General features: G+C 35.7%; 2 protein-coding genes across 2 annotated transcripts in view; one reads left to right on the top strand and one right to left on the bottom strand.

The window, feature by feature from the left end:
- Positions 1–16,535, top strand: part of LOC133530156 (solute carrier family 2, facilitated glucose transporter member 8-like) — a 102,919-nt gene that overhangs the window by 4,112 nt on the left and 82,272 nt on the right. The window lies entirely within an intron of this gene.
- LOC133530150 (uncharacterized) lies at positions 1,638–12,925 on the bottom strand. The gene is made up of 2 exons (XM_061868008.1): positions 11,713–12,925; positions 1,638–5,681 (listed from the first exon to the last, which is right to left on the bottom strand). Exons 1-2 carry the CDS (start codon positions 12,145–12,147, stop codon positions 1,638–1,640), a joined length of 4,479 nt encoding a protein of 1,492 aa, XP_061723992.1. The 5' UTR covers positions 12,148–12,925.

Raw genomic sequence — 16,535 nt, 5'->3', positions numbered from 1 at the left:
CTTCGAAGCCACTTTCAAACTGTACTTTGTATACAGTTTTTGTATGAAAAGTGATTAAGGATACCACATTGTCGCTATTTTTAACTTTAAAGAAATAACAATTCCACATGTATATTCTTCTCAAAATGAAAGCTATAATTGCTTATTTCTGCTTTAAATATTATAATGGAACTATAATAATCAAATTGGATAGAAGAAACTATTGTCTCAATCAGTTACTAACGACATAATAATTTCGAGTTAAGTAAGGGTACCACATTGAGGCGTTATGAGATCAAGACATATTCTAGTAAAATCATTTAAAAGTAAACAACACTTATATGATGCAATGTTATTATAGAATTTAAAACTAGCCTACATTGCATTATCGCAGGGGCATGATAATGCTAACGCCAAGACACATAAAAATATAACTATTTTTATAGATATATAAAAGTGATTAAGGGTACCACATTGTCGCTATTGGTACCTTTGCAGAAATAACAATTCCACATAAATATTTTTCTCAAAATGATAGCTATAATTGCTTATTTCTGCTATAAATATCATAATGAAACAAAAAATATATAGAAGAAACGATTCTCTCCGTCAGTTACTAAATACATAATAATTTCGGGTTAAAGTTTAACTAAGTCTTAGGGTACCACATTGTCGGGTTATGAGATCAAGACATATTCTAATAAAATCAATTTAAAATTAAACAACACTTACATAATGCAATGTCATTATAGAATTTAAAACTAGCCTACATCGCATTATCGCAAGGGCACGATAGTGCTAACGCCAAGATACATAAAAATAAAATTATTATTATAGATATATGCCTTTTCTTACCTAATGTAATGTGTATTCTTTTTCTGTATTTCGTTTTCATTATGTGGTGTACAATAAAGAATATATAATTATTATTTATTATTATTAATCTGCAAAAAAATGTCTACAAGAAAGATTTCTTACACTTTTTTGCATGCAATTTTATGAAGATTACTTATGTATAAGAACATTTTTTGCTATGCGTCACTGTTTAAGAGTTATTTGTGAAAAACTAAAATATGGGATACACCTTGTCCACGCATTCACGATTCAGACTGCATCAGCATTACTGCTGTAGTATTGCAGCGCGACATTACTGCAAGAAACGTCAAATTTAATATACATTTCACGAAAAATTGTTTTTTATGCATTTACTGCAGTAATGCAATCGACTCCAGTAGTATTGCAGCGTGACATTACTGCCACAATTGTCAAAATTAATGTTTTAATTGACAAATCGACTTTTTGTCATTTGCGGCAGCAATGCAGTTGGCAATAATGTCGCTCTGCAAAACTGCAGCAGTAATGCTCGTGCAGTCTGAATACGAACGTCACATTTATTTAAGTCGTGCCGTCTAAATAAGAAGTTTAACGACTAGGATACTTGATTGTCGATCATAAGGCTACCGACAATGAGGTACCTTAGTGATTAAACTTAAAGAGTGTTTTTTTTTTAAGTTACCCCTGGAAATTCATATCTCAGAATCAAAAAACGACAATGTGGTACCTTTTTATTGAGAATGACACAAATAATCATTTATATTTTCCATTTTTAGTAAAATATAAAAAGAGTTTCGACTTCTGAACATTCTAATATTTATAATCTATGAGAGTCTTTGTCTTTTAGCAGACTCTCTAATTGCTACTGACCCTGATGGAACATTTATATAATCAACACTATTTGGAGCTACATTTTCCTTAAAAGTATCTAATTCAGTGTCAATCTTTTCATGTACTTTATTATCACAGATGGTGTCATTAATCACGTTATTCATATGGACTTCCGTTTCAACATCAAACGCTGTTTCAGTGATATCTACATCGCCGCAACATTTTTTGTCTGTGCAATGTATGCAGAGTGCCGTGCATTTCAACCCGGCTTTAATGCACGTGCAGGTTCCCTTACACTCCAACTTGCATTTACAAGATATAATCTTTAAGATTTCGTCAGGAGCTGGGTTCTCAGTTGTGGTGATAGGAGCCATGCCGGAAGCTTGCTTTTCCCAGCCACAATCTGTTGGATTCAGTTCATTACCTAACCATTTCTGGATCTGATAGTATACTCGAAGAGAATGCTGTTTTGCTGCAGATGAAGTCGGTGGAAGAGTTGCCAGATCGGTGGAGCTTTTTGTTAAAGACTGAGCAAATCTTTCATATCTCAGGATATTTATATCAGTTGTCTTGTTACCTCCATAAAGTTCACAAAATATGATCTCTCCAGCTTTCGAAATTTCTTCATGTGAACTGCAGGGATCATTAAATGCGTTTACTGCTTGTTTTAAACTATTTTTCATCATTTTTGTGCATACTTTTCGTTTGCCTTGTCTGAAAATTGCAGATGTTGTGTCGCAACCAGTAAAAGCATGAGATAACAAAACAATGTCAGGATCTGCTTTAAAACTGTCAGCGTTGTATAATTTTGTTGTTATTTTGCCCTTCCCTGGTTTCATCAAAACTATGTCAGGCCTTTTTTTCGACGTAAGTAAAACCAACAAGTCAATATCTTCGCCAACGACCATAACTTTTCTGTATCTTTTAGTGTCAGCTATTTCGATCGCTGTGGAAATGATTAGGGTATCCGCATCATCTTTACTTTGGAAAACTGGAATGTTTTCTGATTTCAGTCGTAATGTCAGCATAGTTATAAGCCGGCTTTTATTTTGGTCGTTTGATAAAAATTGGTCTTGTGTCATCGTGGCTTCTGAATTTTCTTGAATTACAACACAAGTATTCATTCTTCCTTTCGCACGCCTTTTTCTTTCTTGGTTTTTCACGCAGTTTTCGTTTTCATATCCGTCAAATACTACCGTAGGGTTTGTGAATTTTTTTACATAATCTACATATTTTTTACAAATCGCTGAGTATGTTGTATTTTTTTGCCATACCACTCGATGTAACAACAGCCCGCCGTCAATAACATGGGCTTCATCTTTTAAATTTACATCGTCACATAGCTGGTCCTGGTCTGTGGAGTTCGGGGTTACAGGCGAAAACATTTCATAAAAAATTGACTTGTTGGTTTTGCGCATTCCGTTCTTATCAAATAGAGATAAAGGGTAGGGCGACAACTCGTATTGCAAATACGTTTTTAATTCATCCTGGGACTTTTTCAAGAAAGAAATCCGTTTGAATATTAAATCTGGTTCTATTGAGACTTTCTTCTCTTCAACAGATATTGATAAATTCACATTACCAAGCGGTTGTACCGTCTCTTTACGTGAATATTTTATCTGTGCAAAGGATGTTCCTTTTCTGTCGTTCATAATATTTTTACCAATCTCAACGGCTTTATGAGGGTTGATTTTCTCATTGCCAACTACCCCTGTACTAATTGAAATGATGTCAGTCGTGTTCGGAAACGGGTTATGTTCATTAAGCCATTGCGACAAATGTTCTAAGTCTTTGGCATCTCTAGACATTCTAGAAGAAGAACCGTCCTTGTGATTGTGAATTTTAACTGAAGTGTCACAAAAATTCTCAACTTCTTCGGTGATACTGTGCAATATTGGCAAGCCTAAAATCCACTTGCTCAAAACATTATCCGAGAAACCGCGACCTTGCGTGAGCCCTCCTGACACTTTCATAGACCTCATTAGCGTTTGCTCTATAGTCATATCGGACCAGGTTCCCGAACAAGGTTTTTGTGTCCTCCGCACAGTGAACATTTTTTCAGAAATAAATCTTTTATAACATTCCGGTGTCATAACAGCTTCTAAATTGTCCATTTCTTGAGCATAGAGACTCGCTGACTTCGCGTAATTGAAATGGCCGGCGGCATGAAAGTAGGGCAGCATTTCTTTCACACATTTGATATGTAAATTCCAGTCGCCGATTCTCTCAGCTTTGATAAAATTCTGGATAAGTAGAGTCATTTTAAAATAAGCGACCCACAGCATGGATGTAGGACCCCTTCCTTCAAGTTCTTGCAATGATTTAACGAACTTATCCAAAACTGATTGCAATATTTCATTATTCATTTCTTTGTTCTGGTCGCCATCTGTAATTTTAAACAAAGCACTCTCCATCTCAATCTTTTCATTCAAATTAATTTCCACATTACTTATTATTATTCTAAATAATGCTAGACTTGAAAGCATATGCGCTCTGACCGCACGTTCGTAATGGTGGCCCATTATCATTTTCTCTAAAGATCCTATGGCATATATTTTAGCCCACCATTCCCTTAACCCACTGCCTGCCATTATTTTGCCAATGGCTCCCATAAATGACATTAAAAGGTGGAATCCGCCCAACCTTAAAATAATTTTAGAGATTAATGCATCTTGGGACGATTTTACTATTTCTTGGGCCTTTTGATACAATGGCTGGTCAAAGGTTACTATGCAGTCAATGTCAGATTGCTTACACTTTTCTGCAGCATACTTTAATGCTGTGAGAATCGTGTCATAATTTGATGCCGGAGCATTTATAAATGGTACAGGCCTGATTTCACAGATTTGTTCATTTTTCACGTCATCTTCTTGTGTCAACATCATAAATGAATTAAAGCCAGGGGTATCTGGGAAACATTCAGATTTACCATACATCCATAACAAATCTGTTTTTGTCATTATAAACGTGTCGTCATTGCTCATCGGTGGATTGAATAGCACTTTATCAAGTCCAGAGTTCATTGTTTTGATATGGGTTTGTAAAGAAATTTGTTCATAACGTTTCATGAAGCTCTGTGGGATGTAATTTAGCCTTGGAATACTTTCATTTAAACTAAGCGTTTGGGGTGGGTTTAAGCATTGTATTCCTCCCATTGTGTGAAATGTGTTATTACCATCTATGGTGTGGACATTTACATCTGCATTATCAAACACGAATTGTGTAAAAGCTGGACAACTCTGCTTTGGTGTATAAGTCGCTATAGCTGAAACTTGAAATTTCAAAGTTTCATCATAGGTTGAACAAAAACCCATTCCACTGAATAAATCAATTAGGTACCTCGACGCATACTTGTGATGTATCAAAGATGATAGCCCCAGAAGGACTGGTGACCTAAAAGTACGGGGCCTAGCAGCACTAACAATTCCATGTGCTAAAGCGACGCATTTTCTTTCGTAAGATTCATTATCTTTGTTTTTGTTGGTCATGATAATTATTCGCAACAATTTGAGCAACGAATCCGGACAATCTTTTTCTGCGTCATTTAAAAAAGCAGTCGGCGGTGGATAAAAATCTGTCTTGTAAACGCGAGAGGTAACTTCTTCTAAAATAATTTTTGCAGCTGCTTCTACTATCCGTTGTTTTTCAGCTACGACATTTTCCTTCCGGGCTTCGTACCAACTCGTTTGTATCATTTGGGAGCAGTTTGATAACATGCATATTATGGAAGGGTTCCCTGCAGTAATAAGAATATCATCTCCATACTTTTTGCGCAAGTTATATTTAATGACTGGGTCAGTTGGCAAATTGACATCGGGATACGCATTCCTGATGTCTTGAATGGAGAACTGACAGTCCTCTGTATTTGTTTCCAAATACTGATAAATCAGATTCATTGCTTCGGCGTTTTCTGGTGCCTGCTGCTTTCCCCGCCTTCCTCCAGTGGCTCGATAAGGGTGGCAAAACTTTGCATAACAATGACCATGGTAAACTGCCTTCTTCTCTTTGAGATCGACACCTTGTATACGACGCTCTACCTGAAAATGCAAATTCGACATTAATAATATACGTATATATGTTAACTATATTTTTTAGACTAGCCAACGAATTTTGAAAGCAATCTACTTCGAATATATGTTTATTATAGTAACTATTAACTCGTCTGAAAAAGGTATGTCTGGAATAATTTTTCATGGAAAAACTAATATGAAACAAATAATTATTAAATACAGGAAGTTATTGAATTGACGGCCGGTCCGGCCTAGTATATAGGTAGTGACCCTGCCTATGAAGCCGATAATCCTGGGTTCGAATCCCGGTAAGGGCATTTATTTGTATGATGAACACACGACGTCTAAATTCGTACGAAAGTTTGCCTTTCCAAGTACAGTTGTAAGTTGGTCCACTATTGCTCATTAGTCATTGACTGGTCTTTTAAATATTTATTTGTGTAATTAACATTTAAAGACAGTATACATATCTAATAAAGTAAGTATATATTATTTCATCGATTTCATATTTTGTAAAAATTGACATGTAAAAGTGCCCTCGTGGCCTATTTCCTTATTAAATGTGTGATACTTGATATATGACAATAAGAATGATTAATATGTTTACAGTTCAAAAATTTTACATACTTATTTTTTTTAAGAATAAATCGTTATTGAAGTTAGGAATTTAAAACAAAATGATAACGGATGAGAAGACATACTAGTCAATGACTAATGAGCAATATTTCGTCCGACCCGGGCCCCCGCACCCAGTATTTAAAAGACCAGAATGGCGAGTTAGTACTATTCTGTACTATTCTTGCACAGATGGGTCAGTTTCTGATTAACTTAGTGGTAGAACGTGGGCGATATATTAAGTCATTAGGTGATATTAACTGAATTTCATGATTTTTTGAGTTAGGCCAGTTTCATTCTAAAGGTGCGAATTATTATCCTTTGGGTTTTAGGTATCTTGATTATTATTTATATCAACCTGAACCCCTTGCTCTTACGTATGTTATTTTTTTTACACCTACGGAAAGTGAAAGAGATAGTAAATGACAGCAGGTAATAACACCTGTGTTTATCGTTAGATTTACACGATTTCACAGCATGAATTGTAAGGTATTTGGAGGTAATAAGGCCTATAGTTTAATAAAGCTACCTGAAAAAGAATGTACTTCCATTCCAACCATGTAACCGTCTTGGTTATTAGAGTAACATATAAAATGATAAAATTAAAAGCTAACAATAATCCAGTATATCAATTATATCTTATGTACTTCTTATGAATTAGTCTGATAAAAGTTTTGGTTAATAAGGCCTATGTGCATCGCGCCATAAAACCTATATATAAAAGAATGTTTCGTACAGAAGTTATAATAACTAATATATGTAAGTGAACAGCGGTGAGTGCTTTCTAAATAAAGGTAATTACTGAAAAAAAATTCATGATTTCACACTTTTTCGGAATCATAAAAATGGACAAGGCCTTATTAAACTACCAGACCTTATTAAGCTACATTGGTACGCGATTAATCTTTTAATTGTAGTAAAAATTCTGACGCATGAATACATGTATTTTATTTATATATTGGTCTAAATTTACAAGGAGATACATTAGCTGAGATTAAATAAAATCTGTATATTTGTGTTATTCTCAATCAAAAGGTAACTTATTGTCCGTATTGAGTTATAGCTACAAGCATATAGTTCAAAACATGCTCTCTTCTTAACTAATAATTTTCGGTTAAAGTTTAACTACGCCTTAGATACCACATTGTCGCGTTATGAGCTCAAGACATATTCTAATAAAATCAATTTAAAATTAAACCACACTTACATAATGCAATGTTATTATACAACTTAAAACTAGCCTACATAGCATCATCGCAGGGGTACATAAAGGCACATAAAGAGGAAATTATTTTTATATATAGATATATGCACTTTTTAAATATTGGTTCAGATATGTTATATAAATTTATTTCATTCAATATAAAATGATACAATAATACAAGGGAGACCTAGTAGGTATATAGTACCTGTGTCAGAAAGTCTCGCTCTTCCAATTGGTAACTAATTAGAACATTTTAATATGATTTGAGTATAACTATGTTACATTAAGTATCTTAAGAACTAAAACTAAAGAACTAAGTAACAAAATTACAAGCTAAGCGTGTGTGTGTGTGTGTGTGTGTGTGTGTGTGTGTGTGTGTGTATGTGTGTGTGTGAATGTGGGTGTTCATTTTAGCAGTTGTGTTATTAAATTACAATATTAAATTGTTAGGTAAATAGAGTTTTATCCTTAATTTACATGAATTAAGATCCAACTTTTATTATTATTTTTGAATCAAATTTTCAGTCTTATTGTAGTCTAATGTATATAACCAATCACAAAGTAATTGTTTACACTCGTATGTTGTTCAGATATCTTCATTGTTTGTGTTACTTTTATGTCTTTTCTTATTCTGTGTGTCGCTAGCGTACGTGTCGTCACTAATTCATGTAGTTTTAAGTCAGTTTAAAGGTCCCTTTTTTAGTTTTTCGTAAATAACTCGTAAAAGGTGGCCCATAGCAAAAACAAATCTTAAACTCAAATAATCTATATAAAATTGCTATAAAGAAGATTTCGTACACTTTTTCGCTATCATCAATATTAAAAAAAAGATATTATAGCAAGAAATTTAATTAAAATCAATTCTACGGTGAATTATCTTTTTCGGAAATAACTCTTAACGATGGCCAATAGCAAGAAATATTGTTAAATGTAAATAATCTACGCAAATTTTTCTGCAAAAAAGATTAAGTTCACTTTTCGCAAGGATTAATATTTAAAAAGATATTAAAGGGAGAAAATAGAAAATTTTGTGTAGGTTATTTACGTTTATTTACATTTAAGAACATTTTTTGCTATTGGCCACCGTTAGGGATATTAGAATTGATTAAGGTTAATTATAAATAAATATTATAGTACATTCTTACACATATTGACTAAGTCCTACGATAAGCTCAAGAAGGCTTGTGTTGTGGGTACTCAGACAACGAAATATGTAATATACAAATACTTAAATACATAGAAAACACCCATGACTCAAGAACAAATATCTGTGTGCTCATCACACAAATAAATACCCTTACCGGGATTCGAACCCAGGACCATCAGCTTCATAATCATTAGGCAGGGTCACTACCCACTAGGCCAGACCGGTCGTCAAAATCTTACTGACCGCGTTAATATCTCTTCGAATATTGACCCTAGTGAAAAATTTTACGGAATCTTCTTATAGACAATTTTATGTTGATAAGTCTTATGTACAAGAATATTTTTTGTATGCGTCACCGTTTAAGAGTTATTAGCGAAAAACTAAAAAAAGGACCTTTAAAACAGTATTACTGCTGCAATATTGCAGCGCGACGTTAGTGGCACATTTGCCGCGCTGCAAAACTGCAGCAGTAATGCTCGTGCAGTCTGGATACGAATGGGGGGTGAGTCTGTCCAGGTCAAGGCCCACATCAAGTACTTGGGCCTTGTCCTGGACAGAAAGTGGAATTTTGAGGAGCACTTTGCGAGACTGGCTCCTCGTCTCGTGGGTGCTGCCTCGGCTCTGGGCCGCCTCTTGCCTAATCTGGGGGGGCCGAATGCCCCATGTAGGCGTCTATATGCGGGGGTAGTCCGGAGCATGGCGCTCTACGGATCGCCAATCTGGGCCGGACGGCTGACGAGACGCGCGAAGGCACTGCTCCGTCGGCCGCAGAGGTTCATGGCCCAGAGGATGGTGAGGGCCTACCGCACTACCTCTCACGCAGCGGCATGCCTCCTTGCCGGCACTCCGGCGTGGGAACTAGACGCGGGGGTGCTGGCTGAAAGATACTGGCAGAGGGCGGAGGCCAGGAGGCGTGGGGAGCCCACAGATGCGAGAGAGGTGGAGAGGTTGGCCCGAGCAGCCGCGGAGCGCCTTAAGGAAAGATGGAGGAATGCCTTGGAGGATAGCCGTTATGGAACCCGAACCATAGGGGCTATCCTCCCAGTAATGGATGAGTGGTTGGGGAGAAGGAAGGGGGCCCTGACATTCAGGGTGACGCAGGTAGTGTCCGGACACGGCTGTTTCGGACACTACCTGCACAAGATACAGAGGGAACCGGGGCCCCAGTGCAACGAATGTGGCGCAGCGGATGACACGGCCCAGCACACTCTGGAAGAGTGCAATCGCTGGGCCGTGGAAAGAGTGGCCCTTAGGGCGGTGACGGGGGTTGCGGACCTCTCGCTACACAGCATAATTGTGGCGATGCTGGGTAGCGAGAGGAAATGGGAAGCGGTGGCCTCCTTCTGCGAAAAAGTCATGTCGCAGAAGGAGAAGGCGGAGAGGGAGCGAGAAGCATCTGCGAATGCGCCTCCTCTCCGTCGCAGGCGGCAGGGTCGAGGGCGAAGAGCCCATGCTCACCTCGAGCCCTAGTAGGGCCAGCGGGTACTAAACCCGCACTGCACGGCCCCATAGACGTTGTCGGGGGAGGGGGATCAAGCGTTTCTGATCCCCCCCTCCATTATGAGGGTGCCTTGGCGATAAGCCGGGGCTGCCGGAGGGCGCAGTGGTGGAATGTCATCGATCCCAGTGCGCCCTCATAAACGGCAAAGTGGGTGAAACGCCGGAGTGGGTTTAGTGGGTAGGGCCAATTCTCCCCCCCCTCTTGCCAGGAGAGGGGAAAGGAGCGGCGAGTCCCACACACTGTGCGTAAATGCATTCCCACTCCGTCAAAAAAAAAAAAAAAAGTCTGGATACGAACGTCACATTTATTTATGTCGTGCCTTCTAAATAAGAAGTTTAACGACTAGGGTACCCGATTGTCATACTTAGGATGATCGACAATGAGGTACCCTAGTCATTAAACTTTAAACGTGTTTTTTACAAGTTATTGTAAGTGTCTAGAGACCGTTTCTGAACGAAATAAAATTTCGTCAATTTCGACTTGATTTATAAAATCATTGATATCTCGGAATCCATAAGCGTCAATGTGGTACCTTATGATTGAAAATGACACATTGAATATATAAAGCTTTAAAGCGATTTGAAGCCAGGCAGGCCTTATTTTATTACCCTCAAGTACCTTGTATAGTATATGAGGTACGTTATAAGGGATATATTATACTCTTATATCTTATTTATGTGTGATTTGAAATAAATGATACATAATATTCACATGGACACATTGCGAATAGGTTGCCTGGTAAAATTGCGTATGGATAGTTTTTTTATTACTTTTTAATATTGTATCAAATGAAAGCTTATTTTATATATAATTTAACTGTAATAGTTTGCCTTATTACTTATTACACTATCACCGAGTCAGTGTCATTACTCATCATACCTTAAAACACGTGTATATTTTAGGGTTCCGTGCCAAGAAGGTAAAGGAACGTGCGACTCTGTCCATCCGTCCGTCCGTCTATCTGTCATATCGCTAAATATCTCGAGAAACATTGAACTATTGAGTTCAAAGTAACAAATTAAAAAACAACGATGGTACCTACCAAAACCTTGTGCAGTCCATTAGTAAGATTTTATAACAAAAATAAGTAAAAATGAGATTATTACCTTTACCTATACGGTCCCCACATTTGTGTCGTTTTCAAGCAAAAACTCCGACTTTGTCGTTTGCTATAAGGACGCTTTGACAGGTTATTTGTATAAAGATACAAGCAAATCTCGTCCTTATGGTAAGCGACAAAGTGGAGCCTTTTACTAGACTTCGACACATTTACGGCCTATACATTTTTATTCCAGGAATACTATTTAGAATAAACAATCATGATTCTATTTATTTGATTAAGAATAAGTTATTCTCATTCAGTTTTTTCACATACGAATTATTTCCGACCACAATTATTTGAATAGGTAATTTTGACGTAAATGAAATTGACATGCTTTTATTCTTACGAATTCTTATTAAAATAATATAATGGTTTTATTCTTGAGTGCCCAACATTGATTGTGAGTACCATACCTTTGCAAGACCGTATATACGATACGTAAAACCCGGAAGTCTGAATAATATTAGAGGTATGTAGGTAAGTACTTACTTGTTCACTCCAATCGTCCGTGTGTAATAATGCTGCGTTCAATATAGCCTCCTGTGTAGAACATTTTTTTATTTCGCTGACAATGATTCTGTCTTGAACACGACGTTTGAGTTGAGCCTGTTTAAACTCCTCGTTGGCAGCTTCGTTGCAAAAAAGACAAAAGTTTTGAAAATCAAAACTTTCATCATCATCACTTGGCTGTCTAACTGATGCCTCCACCTCCATTCGTCTTTTGTGCGCCGATATAGCCTTTGACTCAATGTACAGTAACCTGCACTTTCTGTGGAAACATATTTCCTCCTTCCCGTAAAAATATTTATCTTTCCCATCATTTCTTTCTTTGCTCGCCGTTATAAGCCGCTCAATTCCACGTTTTTTGACTACTACTAAGTCAGTACTAATAAATAGTCCACATATCAAACACTTTTCACTCATTTTTAAGTCATAATTATTACTTATTAAATTCACTTAACGTCCGCATCTAATTTAAGTGCACGGTAAACAAACGAATGATGTGAAAGAAAAGACAAACAGCGATTGCGAAGCTGAGCGGGGGGCGGGGCGAGGTATCTATCGCTCACTAGGTCGGCTACGATAGGCTCCCGCGCGCCGAGCCGACATGTTAACGAACCAGCGCGGCGTGGTTATAAATTTCGCGCCTTTTTAAATTGATTTTACTATTACAATTCAAGCTACACACAGATATTTCTTACTTTCCATAAAATGGCTGCATATATTATAATATAGTAATAGACTTATTTTTACGGACTTTAATTCAATATTAGATCTTACAGGACGAAAAACGCATATTTATTCTAAAGCACATATCCTATTCTTCTAATTTTTAGCTTGGCCTATTGAATTAAGAATTTAGATATGTTGTTGTGGATTTTTTAAACTTTAATTCAATATTGACAAAATAATAAACTAATTTTAGTTAGACAAAGTAGCACATTAAAAAAATTTCTAAAAATTTAACAGCATAAAGCCTCATACATACTATAAAAGATTAAGCTTAAACTTTACACTTTAATTCAATATTAAAAAATCAACAATAAAAATACATAAATACCTAATTTATACCTAACTCTCGTTCTAACTTTTCGTCATATATTACAAATATGCTTAAAAATATGTCCTTTACCAGATAAGCATCACTTTTCCATCTTTAGAATTATCGAAACTTTTAGTGCAAAAATCCGGTCCCACTATTGGTCTAAATTCTTGACGCTAGTATGAGCGCCCAGGGGCATTTTTTTATTTTGAGCTCTCGAATCTCACTACAAATCTAAAATTGGCGATTAATCTGTGTACGTGTGAGATAGGAAAACTTTTAAATTATTTGTTTAGGCTACACGGTGATTGTGGCATCCATTTTATATGATTTCTAAAGTAAAATAATAAAAAAAATACTTACATACAGTAGTAATTTTCACTAAGTGTTAATACATCATATGTTTATATTGCCTGTTTTTTATTTCTTACAGATGATATTAGCTGTTAACTTGTTTTAGTATCCTAACCAGATTTACAGGGTTTTTTATTAAGGCCATAACTTGGAATAAAAAGAAAACGATCATTAGTTACTCCGATTAGTAATCACGTTGTCTTTGCATGAGAGCTCGGCCATATTTTGTATTTTATTTCTATTATTAACCTGTAAGTAATTATATAGGTATATAATAGATGTCTTGTCTTTTTATTCGTTCACTGCTCATTTCGATTAAATTAAACGAAAATTTAAAGTATTTTTGATATTTCATCAACACCTGTAAAATTTCCACCACTTTATGCGTTAAAAATTGAATGTCATATTCTTTATGTTTTCTTTGTATTTAATGAAAGCTGCTGCAATTAGTTTCAATATTATTAAAATATTAAAACTGTGTTTTTTTGCTCCAGTCATGGGATGTGGCGCCATTAATTTTCAATCTAACAAATATCAATGAAAAATTAAACTTAAGCGGCTCTTTGGCTCTTGTTTATGGTGAAATATTGCCAGCGTCGAAAAACTGATGTTAAATACTTGTTTGTCTATAGGGCAAACCAGGCTATTTGGTGATAAATAGTTATTCGGTGATAGTCAGTTTTATTGTCTTTTAGCCAAGTTACCTGGTAATTTTATGACTTGGAACCATATTACACCACATTAGCCACATTCGTGTTATTTCTTAGACATCGTTTTAAGCAATAAAATTACAGGGCAACTCGGCTAAAAGACAATAAAACTGACTATCACTGAATGACCAAGTATCACCGAATAGCCCAGGTTTGCCCTACCATCCCATTACTGATGCCAGTCGCATCATAGTTGCATGGGGGTGTTTACTATAATCCTTGTTTATTTTATACATTTAAAATACTTAAGTGGGAGTTCAATTGCCATTGCCACAAATTTTAGTACAAAATTGGCACTGTGGCCATCCGATATATCGGAGCGGCCGAAGTGTTCATAAATATCTGAACACGCACTCTAACGCCTCGACAATAAAGGCGTGTTTAGATATTTGAGAGCACCTTGGCCGCTCTAATGTATGTGATGACTACTTCGACTATACAATAACAGGAATCAGGATGTTGGCAGTAAATTAGCCAATTTAACTGTAATTGAATATCTGGGTTATAAAAACAGAATTAAACGCGAAACACTATTAAGAGGAAAGGGGATGACTACTTCTCCATACAAACGTAGTCCCCGTTTTCCTCTCTGGACATTGTCGTTATGGAAAATATTTTTTAAATAATTTGATGTTTATTAACAATAACTTTGCCTGTGCGTTTGACTGTTTTCGATTTTCAGTACCCCTAGTGTAAATTTAATCGACATCATAACGTGACGAACGCGTTTGCGTTAAATCTCATTTTGTATAGGATTTTGAGATTCCAAAACGTCCCGCTTGGCGCGCTGTTTCTAAATCACATACAAAATGAGACTAAACGCAAACGCGTACGTCACGTTTCGAAATCGAATTTATTTACACTAGGGGTACTGGTTATTGTAAAAATGAAGAGCGAAAAATAGTTACATACAAATTTTTAAATGCTTCTAAGTCTTATAATAATTAAAATTTCGCAAAAAAAGCGTAGTTATTGTACGTAGGTATACAAATACGTTTATTTCATTACTTTTTACAGCAGTTCATAGGTACAAATATGTATTAGGTTAGACGACCAGTTTAGCCTAGAGGGTAGTGACCCTGCCTACGAAGCCGATGGTCCCGGGTTCAAATCCTGGTAAGGGCATTTATTCGTGTGATGAGCATGGGTGTTTTCTATGTATTTAAGTATTTATAAATATTTATATAGGTATTATATATATCGTTGTCTAAGTACCCTCAACACAAGCCTTATTGAGCTTACTGTGGGACTTAGTCAATTTGTGTAATAATGTCCTATAATATTTATTTATTAGGTAGGTAAGTAATCCATCTTAGGTACAAGGTATACAACAAATTGAATCAAAATATTTTCAATAATGTTAATATCCAGTTTGTATGAAAAGGCGAAATCGCGCGCGTCCTCCACTTTTGTCTTAAATAACTATTCCAATTAATTTAATGACTTTAACCATTAGTGGTCAATCAAACTAAATTGATTAACGATTCCATGAGAAAGTAACACTAGAATTACTTCTAGTTTTGAATTAATGAGCATTATAATATTTATAAATGAATGAATGAAAAACATTTATTACAGACTTTTTCAAATCCATATTTTTGTTAGTAATTACACATTTAAAAATGGTAAGTAAACAATGATGAATATTGATAAATTTAAATTTAATTAACAAAAATAATCCAATAATAATATTTTCCGGGTGATAAAACTCGACAGCCTGTGCTTTCTCCCAGAATAAGATAGGATTGTCCCATGTCTCGGCAATGGCTTTCAGGATTTTTCGTATTTATTACGATAAGCAATTAAAATTTGATATTAAAATAGATTTGTTGTAAAATTTCCATTCTAATATTTAACTCCCCTTTCCATAAATCACGATACTTATATAATATTACAAATCTAAAAGAGTCAAACTTAGGAGTATACCTATGGTAAATATATACATTAACCTGTCCGATCCCATGACCCGAAAATTTAATTTTGTCGTTGTCTCACAAGGCCCAAATACCGTAAAACGCTGCAACTTTGCCTGGATTTTGACGTTTTTTTCTTATATCTGTGAACCTATTTTTCATTATGAGTTTCATGAGTATTAGTCGGAAAACATACCCTATGCCTTACCAGATAAAACTCAAATCTCATTACCTAATCATACTGTATTTCCGATTTACAATTTGTTAACGTTAGTTTATTATTGCAAAGTCGGTGAAAATCGACATGCAAGATTTGACTTAAACAAACAAACATTACAAGGCAAGCTTATTTTTACTCTTTTCTGTACATTTATAAAATCCAGCTAGTGACAGCCCTAAACCCAGGCAAAATTGTGTCATTCAAGTTTCCAAAACACTGCCCAATATTGCCTAGTACGTTATTATGCTGAAATCATGTCCTTTTCTTGAAAATATTAAACTTACTGGAAATAGACAGTCTTTATTTACCCTGGGACGTTACCACTTCTCAAAAAACACCTTTTTCGTAGATAAAAATTCAAAAGTTGCGAGACACTAAAAAAATGCTGCCACTCACGCCGACTTATGATACGTAACTGGCGGAGTAACAATGGAGTTACCATTGTAAAAAAATGAAATATGTGTTGCCAGAATAATGAAAATGACTACCAAATGGTAAAAAACAAGAAAAAACTAAGCAAATTAGAGAGGTCGTAATTGAAATGAAATAGGCAAAATTGAGCTTAAATGGCA

This window comes from Cydia pomonella, chromosome 22, assembly GCF_033807575.1.
Source record: "Cydia pomonella isolate Wapato2018A chromosome 22, ilCydPomo1, whole genome shotgun sequence".
In the NCBI taxonomy this organism is placed as follows: Eukaryota; Metazoa; Arthropoda; class Insecta; order Lepidoptera; family Tortricidae; genus Cydia; species Cydia pomonella.
The sequence above is the reverse complement of the archived record's forward strand: the minus strand, read 5'-3'. Positions and strand labels throughout refer to the sequence as shown.